The 22,335-nt window shown below is 38.1% G+C and overlaps 1 protein-coding gene across 10 annotated transcripts in view; it reads right to left on the reverse strand.

The window, feature by feature from the left end:
• The window catches only part of HMBOX1 (homeobox containing 1), a 192,754-nt gene that overhangs the window by 14,700 nt on the left and 155,719 nt on the right, over positions 1-22,335 (reverse strand). For 2 of the 10 annotated variants that reach the window (XM_046657412.1, XM_046657406.1), the window contains exons 8-10: positions 3,911-3,993; positions 2,204-2,299; positions 1,288-1,382 (exon numbers count right to left, since the gene is read on the reverse strand). In XM_046657412.1, the coding sequence (XP_046513368.1) occupies positions 1,288-1,382; positions 2,204-2,299; positions 3,911-3,993 (274 nt within the window). Of the gene's footprint in view, positions 1-946; positions 1,052-1,287; positions 1,383-2,203; positions 2,300-3,910; positions 3,994-22,335 lie in introns of all 10 variants that reach the window. The other 8 variants (XM_046657405.1, XM_046657404.1, XM_046657403.1 and 5 more) reach the window with 8 other exon arrangements.

The following is a 22,335-nucleotide window of genomic DNA, read 5'->3' on the forward strand; positions in this document are numbered from 1 at the left end:
AAAACTAGACAAAACTACAGATACCAACATCTTACAGATAAAAATGCATTTTTCTAAAAAAAACCCCCCAAACTCTCAATTCAACAGGACATAAGTGTAACTGCCGGAAATGGCTATGGGAGAACACGTGTGGCCCTCTCCTGCTGTAAGTCAGCTGGGCGAGGAAGGGGCAGGTGTCTTATTTAGAGGGAGTGTGAAGCTCTCCTTCCACACACAGCTCGAAGTGTTAAAACAATAAAGCTGTGAAGGAAACTGGCATTGCCGGATGTTCGTCAGGCAGTGAAGATGGTGTTACAAATAAGGGGTAAGTTTCTCACCTGTCACATCTTCAAGGGAACTCTGCATCAAAAAGCTTTGGAAAGGGTAAGTCCCTTCGGAAAAAAAAGGATGGGACGTGCTGCCCTTAGGGCATCTGGAAAAAAAGATGGAAATGATCCATCTACATTGCTGGATTGAAAAATAACAGGAATGTTTCCAATTAGAAAGACTTACAGAACATTCTGTCGAGCAAAGGTTTCCTGCTGGGGTCTAGGAGAAGAGACCATATATTCTCTTCATATTCCAAATGGAAATGAATTTTAAACCCCTTAAAAATTTTAATGAAATCTGTCAACGGATAGGTGGAGGGGAAAGTTCCCACATTCTTAGTTACTGAATTATTCCATCCAGTGGCTACAATTAAATATATTTTTTCCCCCAAGCAATGAAGAGTAAGTCAGGGTGAGGTGAGAAGGCATGCATTTATGAGAGGATGTGTGTGTCAATGTGCCAGAGACTCTGGAAGAACCATCTTGGCACAAGGGTTCCCACTGCAATGGGGCCATAGTGGGTGGGACCTTCCACTGTTTGCTGCACCGGTACATGTTTAGGCATGGATCACAGCTACCCAGTAGCCCCTAGTATTTCTCAAACATTGAGTGTGTGTGTGGTGAATGGTGTAACTTGCTTGTTTGGATCAGATCCTCCTCTCTTCTTCTACCTTCTCTGCTTCTCTGCCTCCCTCTGAACTTCTTCCCTCCTCCTCCTCCCCATTGCGTACTTGCCAAGTATCCTGTTGTATGACAATAAATCCATGTGGGTGAATAACGATTTCTCACAAATTCAGCAGGACAACTGAATCTTACCACATTCCTTTCAAATTACAGGAAAATCTAACTAAACACACGAGCAGAGCGGAGGGACATTAGATCGCCTCCCCTCCCCCACCCAGACAAAACACACCACAAAAGTGAGTTGTCATACTATCCCACCTGCTCTGTAACCAAGAACCTCTGCTCAGCTGCTCACCTGCTCTGAGTAGTCATTTCCGTCGACGTCATCACTGTTGGAATGGCCTCCTGGACTCTGTACATCTATCCCATGACTCTCCAGGATTGCTGCTTCTTCGAAAAAAGCAAATAGATCCCTAAATTATCTGTTACATTATCATAATGGCCTAAATACTGAATTAATTTTTGTGTTGAGGAAATTCAAATGTAATTAAATAAGAACCTAGATGGCTTTACGTTTTGTTTCTTTTAAATTGCAGATGGATGGAATTCAGCTGCACCATTCTGAAGCCCCTGCTGTAGGCAAGCTATGTTTGAGAAGTCGACTGCTAGGTGCTTCATAAATACTTACCAACTAGTTAAACAGCCCTCCTGTCTTGGGGTTCTATAAAGCATTTGAGAATTGTACTGATGAAGAGGGAGTAAGTTTATACATGAAATACACTTTTAGAAGCTCAAAACCCACCTCAGTTCACATTTCTTAAATGCTTTTTTTTAAGTCTCTTTTTGCTCTGTTTTCTATTAAGACTCTTTCAATCCCATTCCATTAGTCAGATGTTTCTTAATATCTAAGTCATAGCCCAGTGATACCATAAGCTTGGGGTATCACACTCCCTTTTCCAAGACCCTACAAGTATCTTTAATGTGCACCACAGGAGCCATTGCTCGGGGGCCAGGTCGAGTTCTAGATTCTACAGCGTTAAGAACACTGAGTTTCAGAAATAACAATACTATTATTATTATAATACAATTAGTGTAGATAACACTAACTATGAGTTATTAAAAATACAATGAAGAAAAACATAAGGGCAATTCTTGTTAGGCTTAAAAGCTAGGATCATTTAGACCCGCAGTTCTAAACTGAAGTCACTCCTAAAATAAACATAATATCCGTAACTACTTCAAAAAAGAAAGCAGCCTCTCTGATACATTACCGATATTGGCTCTCCGCTTGATCTCCTTCCGTCTGTTAGCAAACCAATTATATACTTTCAGAGACGTAACACGTTCCAGATCTGACAGTTTTTTGCCTGTGAAAGCATGCGATAAAATTTAGAGATCTATATCTGAGACCAAAAGGGAAATACTTTTGTTTTTTAAAAGTTCTTTTGATTGCATTTACTGTCAGAATAGCAGATACAGGGAGAATTGTTTTGTTTTGTTTTTTATCATTACCTAGTACTATGTACGCAAATTAATATTGAACAAACACATAAATAAATACACAAATAGCAACTATTTACATAAAAGGCTTCAATTCAGAATGCCACATAATATTAAATACATTATTAAAGAATTCCACAAAGTCAGTCTGCTAGGGTTCAAAGTTCACATGACAGTACATGAAGGCTTCATTTAATTAGCTTCATTCTAGATGAATATGTTATTCTTCATCACGTTTCCAAACAGCTGAAGTTTACTTACATCTTTAACGTCTTACATTAACTAGATTCCTGCTGTCTTAAGACAGAGGATATTGTCCATGTTTTCTTGAAGACTGAAGGTCACTCTGACCAGCCATTATTGTAACTATGCTGGAACACACAGCACAATTCAGGTTGCATTTTAGATTTATTATCTTCTTTGCTGTCAAATATGACTTCTCATGAATAGTACTATGCTTACCAACAAGGACCCACCCGTACCTTTCCCTCCTCCCCGGTTCTTTTCTGTTTCGCTTTTAATCCACAGTGGATGGAGAAATCAGAAAACGGGTTAAGGCCTTGATGATAGAGGGGTAAAGTGTTTTCCGGGGCGAGTTTGAGCTCCTGCACAGCTTTAGAGCTGGGACTTTGGCTTGTGTGAAATAAGGGTATAGATATTATTGGAGCCGAGTTGGTAGAGTCTAGAATGCTAGAAGTCTGGCTTCTAAGAATCCCTGGCTAAGGGAGAATAAATACAGTTTAACTATTTCAAAACATTGATAGATTTGTGTATAGCCTTTAAGGCATTCAAATTAACTAGCCAAATGAAGATCAACAGCATCATCTTAACTGAGAATGGTTTTTGGTAACAAAAACTATAAAACGTGGAATAATATTTTAGCACATAGAAGAAAAGACACATGTTTAAAGTGTTTAAGTGGCTCTGTTGACTTGCATAGGAACAACAAGACTTCAGAAAGAGATTACCCTAAAATTTTCCTAGCTAAACAGAAGTCATCCCAATGTGGGAAGGAGATAGAAGCCAACTCCAAAAAGAATTCTTTCTTCAAACAAGAATACAGAATTACACAATTTACAACAATTATATATACATATAAAAAACCTAACAATATTTTCATTAACAAGCCTTGCTTAAATATTCCAAACTTTAAAATTATTTTGGAATTGATATATTTATGCTATATTTTTGGAAAAAGAAATCTCTATAATATTTAAAAGAACAATTTCAAGGTCTCCTATCCCAAGCAGGAACACTCCTTGGAAACTTTCCCATGTGAAGATTTGATTTGGAGTACCATAATCACATCCCTAAGAAGTAGTGTTTGAACAGGTCAGGGCGGTGACTGTCCACAGGAGGATGGTGCAGATGGAGCTGAGAGCATCCTATAGGGATGAGTCGGAAGAGATTTAAAGTCCTAAATGATGATGTGAAGCCAAGAGCTCCACCACAGAGCAAAGCGGTGCTTGCTGCCTTACCTGGCTTCTGTATAACTGCATTGCAAGCATTTGCAATTTCTTCTCTCTTTGCTTCATCTGGGTATTGGTTCTCATTGAAGTAACTGCAGAGGCAACCGATGAAGACACAAAGTTTGTACATTTTAAAACGTGCTCTCATTAAAACACTAGCACACTGAAAAATATGTTCTTATTTAGGATGTAACATTTGAGTGTCTAGTCCAGACTGTCCAATGGAATTTTCTGTGAGGATGGAAACGGTCTGTCTGTACTGTCCAATAGGGTAGCCACTACTCACGTGTGGCTGCTGAGCACTTTGAAATGAGGCTGATGTGACTGAGAAAGTGAATTTTTAATTTGCTTTAATTTTAGCACATTTATTTTTATTTTATTTTTTTCTGCCTTTTTCTCCCCAAGTCCCCCCACTACATAGTTGTATATTTTAATTGCGGGTCCTTCTAGTTGTGGCATGTGGGACGCCACCTCAGTGTGGCCTGACGAGTGGTGCCATGTCTGCGCCCAGGATCCGAACCAGCGAAACCCTGGGCCGCTGAAGCAGAGCATGCGAACTTAACCACTTGGCCATGGGGCCAGCCCCTAATTTTAGCACATTTAACTTTAAATAGTTACATGCATCTAGTGGCTACTATATTGGATAACACAGGCCTAGCCACTGCTATGCGTCATTAAAAGATGTCCTTGATCTAAGTTACTTGTGATATGTATGGCTGGTTGAAATCACAGGGTTCTGTTACTGAGGCACTGATAACAACAGGACTTTTTTTGTGTGTCATACTGTTTGTAGTAGCAAAAACTGGAAATTACCCAATTGTCCAACAACAGGAGAATGGCAGAACAAATTATGGTACATGTGTATTTATACACAGCTATTTAAAAATGACTAAGAAAAAAATAAGTTAGAGCTACGTCCATTGATCTGGAGAGATGTTTATGACATACTCCTAAGTGGGAAAAACAATCTGCAGAATAATGTGCATGTGAAAATACCATTATGCAATTTGAAAAATTCCTTTCTATGTGTACATAAATTTTCATGGATAAAAGCTGGACGAGAACACATCAGGCTGTAAATATTGATTACTTGATTGTTGGGGAAGAGGGTTAGTGGGAGGAGATTTAAATATTTCTTAAATATTTTTGCCTTTTTCCAAAGCATATATTACTTCTGTAAAATAATACTTAAATAAATTAGGTTTACTGAACCCATCTCTAGCATTATCAGATCCGGAAGACTGCATGTGGAAACAGAATGCTTACTAGTGCTACTTTTTCTGTCATCTATGAGTTTAAAAAAAGAAAAAGAAAATTTTTGTGCTTTGAGCCTGGAAACTTAAGATCAGGAAATACCCCTTGTCAAATTCTAGTACCTCCCCTTTCTTCAGAGGGTTCCCTTCCCCTAGAATGCAGCTTTCCTATTCCCTCACCCACCTGTCTGCATTGGTAGAAATGCCATCCTACTGGGAATAAACACTGGAGGCCCCTATCCCTTCTTGTAAGCCTTCAAACCCAACTTCTGACATCACCACTCCTCTTCCCCTCAGCCCATTCCATGGAGAACATCCTTCACTGCAGTCACAACTCATAGCAGCTGCCATCACCAAATAGTCTTTCCTTTTCTAAAACAAAAGTAACAGAACTATGTCATCCCAGTCTTATCAACTACTATCCCCCACAATGGTCTCCTGTTTTATTCCATGATTTAAGCATCTCTTCCCACATGAGTTTCTGCTATCATTTTTAGGGCTCCAGTGTTCATATTGAGGATTTTTCCAAATCACTGTCCCCATAACTGCTCCACTTCCACATTCCTATTGACATTTATCTTCTGTTATTTACTTGAGCAAAGACACTCTGGATTAGTTCCATGTACCAGCAGCACCAGCATCACCTGGGAGTTTGTCAGAATGGCAGAATCCCAGACCCCACCTCAGACTAAATCAGAATCTGAGTTTTACAAGATCTCCCGGTGATCCAAATGCACATTAACGTTTGAGAAGCACTGGATTAGTTCATTCATTCATTTAAAATTCAGCAACAAAGACAACAAAAGCAAGATTATGTGCTTGCACTATGGGTAAAGAAGAGAATTAGATAGTTTCTGACTTCAAGGAGTTTATAATCTACTGGAGAGAGAGACATATAAATCAATATACTTGTGGTAAAATTCCATAGGCTGTCTGGGCAGAGTAGTGTGGGAGAACAGATGAAGGTGTGCTCCGTACTGTTTGCAGGAGCCTGGAAAGACTTAGCAGAGCAAGTGGCATTTAATTAGGTCTTAAAGATGGGCAGGAGTTTGCAAGGCAGAAGAAAGGCGGAAGAGCATTTCATGCAAAGGGAGCAGCATGTGCAAAGGCAAAAGGTAGATAAAAGCCTTGAGGATTCTGGGCACAGAGAAGAGTTCAGTGTGGTAAGAATATGGGCCTCACAAGAAGAAATAAGATATTAGCCTGGAAAAGTAGGATGGGGTCAGCTTGTGATGAGCTTTGTCTGTTCTGTTAAGTAGTAAAGACTTCATCCTGAAATAGAGGTTTTCAAGCCACACAGAGAGACTCTGATCTGTGTTTTAGAAAGATAATACTTCTTTAAGACGCAATCCCCAGAATTCCATAATCTTAAAGTCTGAAATTCCCCCATCAACTTTCTACTGACCTACTCCTTCTCTTCAAATTAATTTATTCTTTACTTTCTTTATATTTTAATCTTGAATCTTTTTAAAACCACCTCCCTAACTTAAAAAAAAAAAATCTGTTTATCTATTACTCTTCTTCTGGCCTCAACTCTCATTTCTTAGCCTGAACTCCATGGCGAGCCAAATAAACACCATCCCTTAGGAGAAACTGAGATTATTTAGCTTTTCTGTCCTTCCACCATACCTGTCCAGCCAATCTCCTACCCTGCAGAGAAAGTACCTTCCATGTGTTTTCTTCCATCTTTTTCTCAGGGTACCAACTGTTCCTGGACAAAGTCATAAGATAGGGCCAATTGGTTTCTTTATAAGTCTGTGCTTTTCAGCCTTAGCTGAGCCCCTCATTTCTTTTTCAAAGATTTTATTTTTCCTTTTTCTCCCCAAAGCGTCCCAGTACATAGTTGTATATTTTTAGTTGTGGGTCCTTCTAGTTGTGGTATGTGGGACGCTGCCTCAGCATGGCTTGGTAAGCGATGCCATGTCCACACCCAGGATCCAAACTGGCAAAACCCTGGGCCGCCAAAGCAAAGTGCACGAACTTAACCACTTGGCCATGGGGCCGGCCCCTGGGCCCTTCATTTCTGACGGGAATTCTTTTAGTCCTTTCTAACCAACCATCTTTAATATTCCATCTTTCATGCTCCACTCACCTGAAACCTTTTCTCTCTTAAGTCCCAAGCCCTCAAACCCACCACTGTCATTCTTTTTGCAGATGACCTTGCCTCCTCTTTTACCAAGATGGAGATTATTTAATGAGTTTGCTTAATGTTTTTAGCTTCTCAACTTTTAAACTTCTCTGAGTCATTGCTCATTCATTTCTTCCTCTTCAAGATCCACTTCTCCATTTGTATCTTTGATCTCACCTGCCTTCTTTCATTTTCTAAACTGTTTCCTTTCTTTTTTGCATACCCCATCTTTTCACTGTACCCACGCAAATACTCTATTTCACTGATTTTTATAATGCACATTTCTCCATTATTATAATCTCTAAAATCAGGATACATCTTGTAATTGGTGGTCTGAAAATCAACTGGCAATATTTTTCCCCCCTCACTGGTACATAAAATAAAACCGTGTCTTACAATCAAAGCCTTCTTAGATCTTATGGAATACAGTAGTTGCTAAGACCTACAGGTCCTGTTTCAGCAACAGCTCTATGGTCACTACACCTCATTGCATTAATTCTTCTTCCAAATTATTGCAACGCTTGTGACTGATACTCTATCCTCTCTAATGTCTGATTAATATTCCTAATGCATATTTCTAGTCATGCCACTATTCTGTTCAAAGATTTGTAAAGATATTACAGAGGTGTTCAGAGTTCTCCCCAAAACTACCTTTGCATCTTTATCTGCTGCTACTCCCATATATGCATGCTACAGTCTAGGAAAATGGAATAACTCTGTAAACTCACCACATCTCTGTGCCTTTCTCCTGCCAGTATATCTGCTTTTTGCCTTTCCCCCAACCCAAACCTTGTCTGTCTTTTAGGATATAGTTCAAATGTTACCTCCTGGCCAAAGGTAAATATTTTCCTCCCTCCCAAAATCCTACATCACTTCATCTGTTCCTCTCTTACACCTTTTTCATCTTGTATTATAGTTATCACTGCATACAGCTCTCCTACTACAATGAAAGCAAACTGAGGTTAAAGTGCAAATCTGATTCATCCTATTTGCACTCCTCATTGATGATAGTGTTGACAAGAAAATAACGATGAACAAAGTCACCACCAACCCAGTATAGGGACTTCCAAAAGAAATGAGTTATCACTGTAAATATACGGTTAGTAATCAGGGATATAGAGTTATTGCAACAGGGTCTCGAAGGATACATACTAAACTGTTACAAATGATGATTATCTCTTGGAAGCAAGAATGCTGGAGTGGGCAAAAGACAGGGAAATATTGGTGGTAATTAAGATCAATTTTCACAGGTGACATCACCAAGATGGTGATATAGGGTGTTCCTGACTTCACTCTCCCTCACAAGAAGAATAACCAACGAGACGACACCACTGATACAACCCTAGAACATGGGAGACTGAACCACCCGCCTGCACGTCAGAGATCAAGACAGACTGCATTAGAGGGGAAGAGAAGAGGCTACATGTTGACCACCTTGCCCCTCCCCCAGGCCAGCACAGCAAAACACAAAGAGATCTCCCCTGAGCCTCCAGTAGGAAAAGAGAACCCAATGGGGACAACTAACCCACCCTCCCAGCACTGTGGGTCACTTTGTGGGAGCCCCTCCTCTGATCTTGCACCACGGGGACTGCAGGTGTATCTGCAGGGCTCAGTCACTGAGAATCTGACTATGATCGATGGAGAAGGGTGGTGGGGCTTGCAACAAGCAGCACAGGGATCTCAGCAGACTGAGTTCATACCTGTAGTGCTCAAGTAGTAGTCTCAACCAGCAGCTTTGTTCATCTGAAGAACCAATTTGGGGGCGCATTCTGACCAGGGAACTCGGCGGGGTGCAGATCTGCCTGATTTGGATCCTGAAATGAGGCGTTTTCCCAGCCTTACCTGGTTTGCCACACCCAGGCAAGAAGCCGAGTCACAGCCCTACCAGCTGTGGAGTGTACCTTGCAAAGACCTGTCTGACTAGAAGGGCTGGTAACTCCTGGAAGCTGTGTGGCCCAGTGGTACTTGAGCCAAGAGGTGGGTGGGCAGAGTTGATCACCCCCAGAGCAAAGCCAGTATCAGATACAGAAGCTTCCACTGCTATGCACAGGCAGAGATGGAAAAAGTCATTTCAAGCAAATGGTAACCAAAAAAAAAAAAAAGCAGGAGTAGCTGTACTTATATCAGACGAACAGACATTTTAAACTAAAAATGGTAAAAAGAGATAAAGAATGTCATTACATAATGATAAAGGAGTCAGTTCATCAAAAAGATATAACAACTGCAAATGTTTATACTGCCAACATCTGGGTACCTAAAGCACTAAATATATAAAGCAAAAACTAACAGAGCTAAAAGAAATAAACAGTAATGCAGTAAAAGTTAGGGACTTTAATATCCCATATTCAACAACGGATAGTTCATCCACACAGTGACTCAATAAGGAAACAGCAGATTTGAACAACACTATAGACCAAATGGACCTAACAGACATATATAGAACATTCTATCCAACAATAGCAGAACACATATTCTTCTCAAGTGCTCATGAAACATTTTCTAGGATAGACCATATGTTAGGCCGCAAAACAAGTCGTAGTAAATTCAAGAAGACTGAAAAGATACCAAGTATCTTCTCTGACCACAACAGCATGAAACTAGAAATCAATAACAAGAGGAAAATTCATGAACACATGGAAATTAAACAACACTCTCTTCAACAACCAATGCATCAATGAAACAATTAAAGGGGAAATAAAAAGGTTTCTTAAGACAAATGAAAATGGAAATGCAACACACCAAAATTTATGGGATGCAGCAAAAACAGTCTAAGAGGGAAGTTCATAGCAATAAACACCTACATTAAGAAGCAAGAATGATCCCAAATAAACCACCTAACTCTCCACCTTAAGGAACTAGAAAAAGATGAACAAACCAAGCCCAAAGTTGGCATATGAAAGGAAATAAAAAGATTAGAGCAGAAATAGAGAACCAAAAAAAAAAAAAAAAAAAGAAAAGAAAAGAAAAAGAGAAAGAAAAGATTAACCAAACTAAGACTTGATTCTTTGAAAAGATAAACTAAATTGACAAACTCTTAGCTAGACTAACCAAGGAAAAAAGAGAGAGGACCCAAACCAACAAAATTATGAATGGAAAAAAGAAACATTACAATGGATACCACAGAAATACAAAGGATCATAAGAGGATACTACGAATAACTATACACCAACAAACTAGGCAACCTAGAAGACATGAAAAAATTCTTAGAAACATACAACTTACCGAGACTGAATCAAAAAGAAATAGAAAATCTGAATACACCAAATACTAGTAAGGAGATTGAATCACTAATCAAATATCTCCCATCAAAGAAAAGACCAGGACCAGATGGCTTCACTGGTGAATTTTACCAAATATTTTAAGAAGAATTTCTTCCAAAAAATTCAAGAGGAGGGGACACTCCCAAACTCATCTTATGAGGCCAGCATTATCCTGATGCCAAAACCAAAAAAGGATACTACTAGAAAAGAAAACTACAGGCCAATATCCCTGACGAATACAGATGCAAAAATTCTCAAGAAAATACTAGTAAACCAAATTCGGCAGTACATTAAAAGAATTATTAACCATGATCAAGTGGAATTTATCCCTCGGATGCAAGGATGGTTCAACATATGCAAATCAATCAATGTGATGCATCACATTAATAGAATGAAAGAACAGATTTTTTTTTGAGGAAGATTACCCCTCAAATTTCAATTTTAATTTTTATGTTTGAGGAAGATTAGCCCTGAGCTAACAACTGCTGCCAATCTTCCTCTTTTTTTTTTTTTTTTTGCTGAGGAAGACTGGCCCTGAGCTAACATCCATGCCCATCTTCCTTTACTTTATATGTGGGACACTTACCACACCATGGCTTTCCAAGCAGTGCCATGTCTGCACCCAGGATCTGAACTGGCAAACCCTGGGCCACTGAAGCAGAACGTGCGCAATTAACCACTGCACCACCAAGCCGGCCCCGAAAGAACAGAATTATATGATCTTCTCAATAGATGGAGAAAAAACATTTGACAAAATCCAACATCAATTCATGATAAAAACTGTTTAATGAATTAGGCACAGAAGGAACATATATCAACATAATAAGGGCCATATGTGACAGGCCCACATCTAACATCATACTCAATGGTGAAAGGTTGAAAGCTTTTCCTCTAAGATCAGGAGCAAGACAAGCACGCCCACTCTCACCACTCTTATTCAACATAGTACTGGAAGTCCTCGCTAGAGCAATCAGGCAAGAAAAAGAAATGAAAGGTATCTGAACTGGAAAGGAAGAAGTAAAATTGTCTCTATTTGCAGATGACATGATTTTATATATAGAAAATCCTAAAGATTCAGACAAAAAAACTATTAGATCTAATCAATGAATTCAATAAATTTGCAGGACACAAAATCAACATACAAAAATCACTAGTGTTTCTATATACCAACAATGAATTTTCTGCAAAAGAAATCAATCTCATGTACAATAATATCAAAAACAATACAATATTCAGGAATAAATTTAACCAAGGAGGTGAAAGATCTCTACACTGAAAACTGTAAGACATTGATGAAAGAAATTGAAGAAGACACAAATAAATGGAAAGGTATTCCATATTCATGGATTGGGAGAATTTATATTGTTAAAATGTCAATCCTACCAAAAGCCATCTATAGATTCAATGCAATCTCTATCAAGATTCCAATGGCATTTTTCTTTTACAGAAGTAGAAAAAACACTCCTAAAATTTACATGGAACCACAAAATACCCTGAACAGCTGAAGAAATAGTGAAAAAGAAGAACATGGCAGGAAGCATCACAGTCCCTGATTTCAAGCTATACTATAAAGCTATAGTAATCAAAACAATGGGGCCGGCCCGGTTGCACAGTGGTTAGGTCCGAGTGTTCTGCTTTGGTGGTCCAGAGTTCTCAGGTTCAGATCCTGGGCATGGACCTAGCACCACTTATCAGGCCATGCTGTGGCAGCATCCCACATAAAATAGAGTGAGATGGCACAGATGTTAGCTCAGGGCCAATCTTCCTCAAGGAAAAAGAGGAAGATTGGTAACAGATGTTAGCTCAGGGCCAACAGGTACAGGAAAAGATGTTCAACATCACTAGTCATTAGGGAAATGCAAGTCAAAACCACAATGAGATATCACTTCATGCTTGTTAAAACGGCCATCATCAAAAAGACAAAGAGATAACAAATGCTCGTGTGGCTATGGAAAAGAAGAACTCTTGTGCACTATTTGTGGGACTGTAAATCAGTACTGCCACTATGGAAAATAGTATGGAGAATCCTCAAAAAATTAAAAATAGAACTACCATATGATCCAGCAATTCTACTTCTGGTAACATATCCAGAGGAAGTAAAAATACTAGCTCAAAAAGATATCTGCACCCCCTTGTTCACAGCAGCATTATTTATAATAGCCAAGACATGGAAACAACCCGTGTGTCCACTGATGGGTGAATGGATAAAGAAGCTGTGGTATATATATACAATGGAATACTCTTCAGCCATAAAAAACGAGGAAATTCTACCACTTGCAACAACATAGGTGGACCTTGAAGGCATTATGCTAAGTGAAATATGTCAGACAGAGAAAGGCAAATACTGTATGATCTCACTTATATGTGGAATCTAAAAAAAAAAAACAAACAGAGCCAGCCCAGTAGCGCAGTGGTTAAGGTTGTACGTTCTGCTTCAGTGGCCCAGGGTTCGCTGATTCAGATCCCAGGTGCAGACCTACACACTGCTTGTCAAGCCATCCTGTGGCAGGTGTCCCACATATAAAGTAGAGGAAGATGGGCAGGGATGTTAGCTCAGGGCCACTCTTCCTCAGCAAAAAGAGGAGAATTGGCAGTAGATGTTAGCTCAGGGCTAATCTTCCTCAAAAACAAACAAACAAACGCCCCCAAAGTCAAAGAAAAAGCGATCAGACATGTGGTTACCAGAGACAGAAGGTGCAGGGAGGGGAAACTGGGGGAAGGTAGCCAAAAGGTACAAATTTCTAGTTAAAAGATAAGTACTAGGATATAATGTACAACATGATGACTATAGTTAACACTGCTGTACGATATACAGGAAGGTTGTTAAGAGAGTAAATCCTAAGAGTTCTCATCAGAAGGAGAAAATTTTTTTCTTTTCTTTTTTTTTATGGTATCTATATGAGATGATGGATGTTAGGTGCACCTAGTGCAATAATCATTTCACAATATATGTAAATCAAACTATCATGCTGTATGCCTTAAACTTATACAGTGATGTATGTCAATTATTTCTCAATAAAACTGGAAAGAAAAGATTGGTTTTCACATTCTGCTTTATATACTTCTGTGTTGAATTTCTGAAACAAACATACGCTATTTTTATAAATTTCTTTTTTAATAAAAGAACTTTGTGAAAACATTGAAACAATTAAAAACAAGTTTAATGATTAATACAACTCTACAAAATTTATGGTTGGAAAGTGTACTTGGATCACCTAGAAAATATCAGGATTGTGATTGCTATTCTAGTGACTAACTGAATAAAGCTATAGTATTTGGGGAAGCTAAATTAGAATTTTTGGTTATTCATAGCATATATGACGAGTTAAAAAGTTTTAAAACTCATTTGTAATCTGTATTTTTAGGATCTAACTCTGTAAAGTAAAGAAGATAAGAGTAAAAATAAATCAGTAACTTCTTCTAAATCAAAGGCTCAAGAACATAAAAATTCATCCACTATAGTTTTAAATCTTTAAGCCTGGCAATTCTTTCTTTTCTGTTAAAGATCTATTTTTTTCTTTTTAAAGATTGGCACCTGAGCTAGCGACCGTTGCCAAGCTTTTTTTTTTTCTTCTTCCCAAAGCCTCCCAGAACATAGTTGTATATTCTAGTTGTGAGTGCTCTGGTTGTGTCATGTGGGACACAGCCTCAGCATGGCCTGATGAGTGGTGCCATGTCCCCGCCAGGGATCCAAACCTATGAAAACCCAGGCCGCCAAAGCAGAATGTGCGAACTTAACCACTCAGCCACAGGATTGACCCTGAAGACATTATTTTCATAATTAAAAAATGCAGGTCTAGGGCTTAGTCCCATGACAGAGTGGTTAAAGTTCTGCGCACTCTGCTTTGGTGGCCTGGGGTTCACTGGTTCAGATCCCGGATGCAGACTTACAAACTGCTTATCAAGCCATGCTGTGGCGGGCGTCTCACATATAAAATAGAGGAAGACGGGCATGAATGTTAGCTGAGGGCCAATCTTTCTCAGCAAAAAGAGGAGCATTGGCAGCACATGTTAGCTCAGGGCTAATTTTCCTCAAAAAAAACCCCCAAAAACAAAAAACTAATTAATTCAAGATAAATAGTATACCTAAACTGACAAAATGATATATTTTAAGGTACCTCATAGTAAATATTTAAGTTTAAAATGTAATAATTAAAAATTTTAATTTCAATGGTCTTAAAGCTTTTTTTGTGGAGGGGAACAGACCAATAATATTGATGTAAAGTGGAAGACTTTTTAGGAAAGACAAAGGCAGGCATGGAAATAAAATATTCAAAAAATATGTATTACATGAGTATGAATAAGGCAGTATACTTAAAGAGGAGATGTAAGCTCAAAATATAGGCCTCGATAGAACATGTGGTTCAGTTGAAGAAGAAGATATGAACAAGTCAAAACAATAGAAGGAGTCAAAACAACAGTTAAAACAGTAACATAACTGCAACAGAGCAGAATATATCTAGCTGCTAATTAAGTAGATAAAGGATGTGCTAAATAAATTCAGGATAGAGAGATATCTCTATGGACTAGGTTGATCTGGGAAAGCTCAGTGAATTGGGCGGGCTTCTGAAAAACACACAAATTTCAAGCATTGGAGAAGAAAGGGCAAAGTTAACAGTAAAGACAAAGATACAAAGGCATAATAACCTAAGATGTGCTTGGAAAACAGAAGACAATGAATGAGTAATGCAATCTGATTAGACTATAGGGGTTATGTATAGGGTGATCATATATTTTGGTTTGCTGCTGTTATCTGGGATTATTAACAGATTTCACCACCTCCCCCCCAAAGTATCCTACTTTGGACAGAAAATTATATAGTCACCTTAGGACCACATCACGTTATAGTCAAGTGTTGCTTAATGACAGAAATGTGTTCTGAGAAATGCGTTGTTTTGATTTCGTTGTTGTGCAAATTGTAGAGTGTACTTACATAAACTTAGGTGGTATAGCCTACTACACATCTAGGCTATATGGTATTAATCTTACGGGACTACCATCACATATGTGGTCCATTATTGACCAAAATGTAGTTATGTGGCACATGACTGTGTTGACCTATCTGAATTTAATGTCAACTAAAATCCTCTAAGTCGTTTTCACATGTGCTCTGTGAAAGAGGACATGGCAATTGCTCAGCAAAAAAGGAAGCATAAAAGAAGACAATAACTACAGTTTCTATCTAGTTACTCACAAGAGGAGCTATCTAAGCCCAAGGAGTTTGCTTGGCAAGTAAAAGACACTCAATAAGTAACTGCTTGATTAATAGATGGTTGAATAAATGAATACATGAAGAAATAAATGAATGAAAGAAGGAAATAAAGGTGAAAACATAGAAAATAGTGGTTTCAGTTAAGGCTTTTAGTGAAACCAAGAATATCTCTTTCAGGAGAAAACCAGTTGGGATCTCACCATATTGTACACTACCTTGTCTAGGTACATTCAGGGGTTTTAGACTAAGACATAGCTAAATACAGTTACATTAGTATAGTGTTTATTTTTGAACTATATATAACCAACGACTATTAAAGAAGTTGGGAAATAGGTCTAATGACTTTGATTTTGGACATAATTAATTAAGCATTCATTTAATCACCCAAAAGTATTGATTGAGTCCTAGCTTATACCAGGCAATTGGCTAAATAGTGGCAAAGATGAACCAGACAAAGCTTCCCAGTGCATTCCCAGTTCACTGGGAGATGTATTTATATAACAAAACACATTATAAAATATTGTAAAATGGACTATATTAGTGATATGAAAATAATATACAGGAGCAGAGAGAAATCAACATTTATGCAGGGTCTTTAAGAAAGAGCAGAGAGCGGGTAAAGTGAAATAATATGAGGCAGAGGAAGCAACACGTACAAAGAAAGGGACTCATGCAAGAGCTTAAAATGTTCTGAGAATGGGAAGGAGTTCAGTGTGGCTGGAATATGCTGTACATGAGATGGTGTAGTTGGGGATCAAAGTGAAGAAAAACATTGGGTTCATATTTTAAAGGATATGACAGAGATTGCAGTTAACTTCTTAGGCAACTGGGAGTGAAGGTTTTTAAACAGGAGTATTATATGATCAAAATTACTTTTGTAGGGCAATATCCCTGGTGATACTAGAGGCAGAAGCCAGTTAGGCAGCTGTGGCAATAGCTGAGGAAAGGGTCTGAAGTAGGTTCAGGCATGGAAATAGAAAGGAAACGTGAGATTCAAGAGACATTTCAGAATGCTAATAAAAATTCAACACAGCCTAACTTCTCAGGTTTAGGCACTCCCGACCCCACTAAAAAAGATAGCCTTAGGACTAGTATACACTAATTGTTATTCACCTTCAAGCATTTTAACCTTTAGATTATTTAGAAAGAATAGATATTTCTACAGTTATCAGGTGGATAAGTTGTAGGAGAACTTGGCTCTAAGACTGTAAAAGGGACCTGTTTCTGAACTGGAATTGTGGAGTTCGAAATATACTTCTATCCCATATAAGAATCTTTATAGCTCTAGACATTTTCTAAGACAAAAAAGGGAAAGCAATGTAAACAGAAATCTACAGACAGCAATAAAAAAGTGATAAAATAAATCCTAAGGGCACTCCACTTTTATAGACAAAGGACATTGTCAGTTGAGTTATCAGTAAATGTCTTCACTGAGAGAAATCAACAATCATTTTGCCAGATAACGACAGCAAAAAATTAAACTGAAAAGTGGCAAAATAATTTACATGAGATGAGAAACCATAAGCTAGTAACAAATGGAAATGTCCTTGAAGCACTTTCATTTCAATAACACCGAAGTCTATAAAAATTGCAGCCAGAAAATTCCTCCTTTTGTGTCTGGGTGAGCGTATAGAGAAGATGGAGACCGAGTCTCTAAGCAAGGGATAATGCTATGTAAATGAACAGTTGTTGTTTTTGTCCTGTGCCCTTATGTAATTCTCTCTCCTGAAGAGATGTTTAAATCTCACCATTTTAGTAATTCAAAATAAGGTTTCAGGATTGTCAGACACTGCCCACTATCTACAATCGAGTGTGCATTTCTTCATCACTAAGTAAAATTACTGGGCAGTGGGCAGGAAAGAGAATAACATTAAACTAAAACACTTTGGAATCTGATTGTCCCATTTCCTATTTGAGACCATCTATGTGTTAAATGATCATCAGCAACAAACAAAATAATTAAAAAATTTTGTTCTACTTTTTTTTTGGTTTGTTTTTAAATAAGAGAGTGAAGGCAGAGAAGAAAGAAATGGGGAAACCTCCTCTAAGTACCACAACTATCTTTTGTTAATCCATAAAGGCCTGAGGAATACTACCCTCAGATCACTTACAGACAAGGATAGTGATTTTCTATATTTTATCCAAAGATGCCAAAGCCCTCTGATACTAATCATACCTTAAAATACCCCTGAGAAGCAATCAGGGGCCAGAGAGAAACAAAAGGAACAGAGCTAGAAATCAGCTATGCCTATGACTCTTCATTTAATGTGGACTTTCAGACAATTAGGGACCTTGAAAGATTATTCACTGATCAACCTCCTCACTTGAGAAATGGGGACAATGACAAAGTCACAGATGAGAAACTTCCCCAGATTTAGGATCAGAGCCAAGCCTCTTGACTTCCAGGCCCATGCTCTTTCCACTACTACTTGTTAAGGAAGTTGCTGAGTGTAGTGGGTTGAAAATTCATGTCCACCAGGAACCTCAGAAAGGGATCTTATTTGGAAATTTACATCTTTGCAGATGTAAACATGGTAAGGATCGAGATGAGGTCACACTGGCCCTAAATTCAGTGAGAGTGCCCTTATAAGAAACAGAAAAGAACAGAAACACAGAGAAGACAACGTGGAAATGGAAGCACACATTGGTGTGATATATCCGCAAGTCAAGGAATGCCAAGGATTGCTGGCAACTGCCAGAAGCCAGAAGAGAGGTGTGGGAGGGTTTCTCCCTTAGGGCCTCCCGAGGGAATCGACTCTGCTGACACCCTGATTTCAGATTCTGGCTCTAGAACTGTGAGAGAATACACTGTTGTTTTAAGTCACCCAGTTTGTGGAAATTTATGTCAGCCCTAGGATACGAATACGCTGGGTAAATCAAGTCAGTACAAAAAGAATGGGATGGTCTTAAGAGATAAGGTGATTCAACTATCATATCTTGTTATACTTTATTTCAGTATAGAAATACATCTAGAAAGTAGATTGGAATAAGCAGCTATTTCTGTAAGTAAGTAGTCTGTCAGCTGAATGAGGCATTCTCTTCTCTAGAAAGTCTAGTCAAATACTAAAAAATTCTAACTTTCATTATTTTTCCTTTTGTAATCTAAGTTGGACTGCTACCCTTCTTCTTCTTTTTTTTTTTTTTAAACTACCTCCTGTAAGGATTTTGGGAGGTTTTTTGTTTTTTGGTGAGGAAGATTGACCCTGAGCTAACATCTGCTGCAATCTTCCTCTTTTTTTTCCTCTTCTCCCCAAAGCTCCAATATAGCTGTATATCCTAGTCGTAAGTCTTTCTAGTTCTTCTATGTGAGATGCTGCCACAGCATGGCCTGATGAGCAGTGTGTAGGTTCACACCCAGGATCCAAACCCGCAAACCTCAGGCCATGGAAGCAGAGTGTACGAACTTAACCACTTGAACACAGGGCTGGCCCCATAGACTACTACCCTTCTTGTGATGCTTAACATTGTCCTTCATTTGAACAGTTTTCATAATAAGCCCCATTTCAAATCTGTATTGAAATTTTTTAGGTTGGTTAATACTTGATAACAAATGGGACTAAGAGATTGCCATATCTTCATTTGTAACTTCAGCAATTAGTGCACTGTTGATCTTTTTAAATCTTGGAACACCAAGTCAAGATAAACATTTCTGTAATACAACAGAAAGTATTGATATTAAAAAATCTGGGACCAGCCCCGTGGCCAAGTGGTTAAGTTCACAGCGGCCCAGGGTTTTGCCGGTTCGAATCCTGGGCGTGGACATGGCACCGCTCATCAAGCCATGCTGAAGCAGCATCCCACATGCCACAACTAGAGGGACCCACAACTAAAACTATACAACTATGTACCAGAGGCTTTGGGGAGAAAAAGGATAAAAAAATCTTTGGAAAAAAAATCTGCTAAGAGATGAATAATAAAAAAGTACAGTAAAATGTTAACGGTAGAATCTAGGTGGTAATTGTAAAATTCAACTTTACCGTATGCTTGAAAATTTTCACAATAAAATATTGTGAAAATGATAACTGGTACATTAATAATAAAATGATAAAATGCTAGCAGCATCCCCATTAAATCAGAAACAAGGCAATAGAGCCCACTATCCACAATACAATTTCTTTTTTTTTTTGAGGAAGATTAGTCTTGAGCTAACATCTGTGCCCATCCTCCTCTGCTTTATATGTGGGATGCCTGCCACAACATGGCATGCCAAGCGGTGCCATGTCCACACCCAGGATCCAAACCGGTGAACCCTAGGTCGCTGAAGCAGAACGCGTGCACTTCACCACTGCACCACCCGGCTGGCCCCCAATACAATTTCTTCTCTTGCTACAATTTAACATTTTTCTGAAAGTCTTAGTCAGTACAATAAGACATGAAACAGAATTAAAGAATAAATTGGGAAGGAGAGCCATAAAATTATCACTTGCATAATGGTGAAATCAATAAATTCTACCTCCTAGGGTTGCTGTGAGGAAAAAAATAATTATCATTTGCATATTATACTATACCAAGAAAACCAAGGGATAAATTGAAAATGTTTCAGAAATAATCAATCAGATGGTTTGGGTACTAAATAGACAATCAAAAATATCAAAACTTTCAAGTATCGGTAATAACCAGTTTAACAACTTAATAGAAATTAAATAAATTGTAAGAGAAAAACGTCACCTATTCATGAGAGCAAGAAAAATGAGGATTAAGGGGCTGGCCCTGTGGCCAAGTGGTTAAGTTCGCACGCTCCGCTGCAGGCGGCCCAGTGTTTCGTCGGTTCGAATCCTGGGTGTGGACATGGCACTGCTCATCGGGCCACGCTGAGGCAGCGTCCCACATGCCACGACTAGAAGGACCCACAACGAAGAATGTACAACTATGTACTGGGGGACTTTGGGGAGAAAAAGGAAAAAAATAAAATCTTTAAAAAAAAAAAAAATGAGGATTAAAAATAAAAGCACCTAAAGAAAAATATAGAAACCATATATCAAAAAATTTTACTCAATTTGCAGATGGGTATAAAAAAGATATAAGAAATGGAGAGGCATATAACACATTCCTAGATAAGAATGAAGAATATGACAGTGTCATTTCTCCCCAAATGAATTTTTAGGTTTAATGCACTTCAATCAAATAAAAACACACACATTTTTGGGGCCAGCCCAGTGGTGTAGTAGTTAGGTTCATGTGCTCTGCTTTGGCGGCCTGGAGTTTACAGGTTCAGATCCTGGGATGCAGACCATGCTGTGGCGGCATCCCACATAAAATAGAGGAAGATTGGCACAGATGTTAGCTCAGTGACAACCCTCCTCAAGCAAAAAGAGGAAGACTGGCAACAGATGTTAGCACAGGGCCAATCTTCCTCACAAAAACAAACAAAAAAACCCATTTTTTTCTTCTCTCTTTTTCTCTCAGTGGGAGTGGTATGAGTGAACAATATGATTTTAATGGTCATTTAGAAAAAGAGATTAAAATGGTTAAGATCATTTTGAAAATAAGTAGTAATGAATGGGCCTCATCTTGTCAAATATTATGAAATTATAAATTAATCAAAACTGTGGTTCAAGAACTGATGATGAGATTAATAGAACAAACAAATACAATAACTTTAAGTGCAAGAAAGAAAGTATCTTAAATCTAAGGAGGAAGGGAAAATTGGCTAGCTGGGAAATAAGACCAAATTAGATCCTCACCTTATGAACCCAATATATTAAGGTTAAATATAAAAACGATAACCATAAAAAAAAACACTAGAAGAAAACATCTGAATGAGGAAGCATAACTAATCAAGGCAGTCACACAAGAATAAAGCACTGGGTTTATGTACATTCAAATGAAAAGTAAAATAAATTTCAAATAAATGCAGAAAGCGTTAATGATTTCATTCTCTAAAAAGTTAATATACGAGTTAATAAGAAAATATGAATATACAATAGAAAAATGGGTAAATGAAAAGAACAAACACCAGAAGATGAAATATGAATGATTAATAAACTTATAAAAATGTTCAGCCTCAGTAGTAATCAGAGAAGTTTAAATGTACACAAAAATAAAACACTGCTTTTCACCTACCAAAGAGGCAAAACAAAGCAGATTTTCACTCATTAAAAAGACGATGACAGTACACATGGAAGGCAGGCTGTGGTGCCAGGAGCAGTGTACACTCAAGGCCACTATGATGTGGATGTGGATAAATTCAGCTTTTTGGAGGAAGGTAGTGGGAATCTGGCCAAACCTATCATTATTCTTACGACAAAAGGTAAGTACAAGTGTGTTCACGTCAGTACTATTTAACAGGGCAAAATTGGGAAGAATTTAAATGTCTAATAAATTAATACTGGTTATATAAATTATGGTATAGCCATTTGAAGAAGAAGGAGCCATTAAAAAAAATCATGCTTTCAAAGAGTATTTAATGACATGGGAAAATGTCAGTGAAAAAAAGCAGGTTACAAAATCATTGGTGAGTTATTCTAATTATGTTTAAAATAGATAGATAGAGGGAAACACTAAATGTAAATGTACCAAAGTATTTCCAGTAGTTATGTATGAATGGAAATGTTAATTTCTTCTTTATACATCACATTTTC

This window comes from Equus quagga, chromosome 3 (genome assembly GCF_021613505.1).
Source record: "Equus quagga isolate Etosha38 chromosome 3, UCLA_HA_Equagga_1.0, whole genome shotgun sequence".
Lineage (NCBI taxonomy): Eukaryota > Metazoa > Chordata > Mammalia > Perissodactyla > Equidae > Equus > Equus quagga.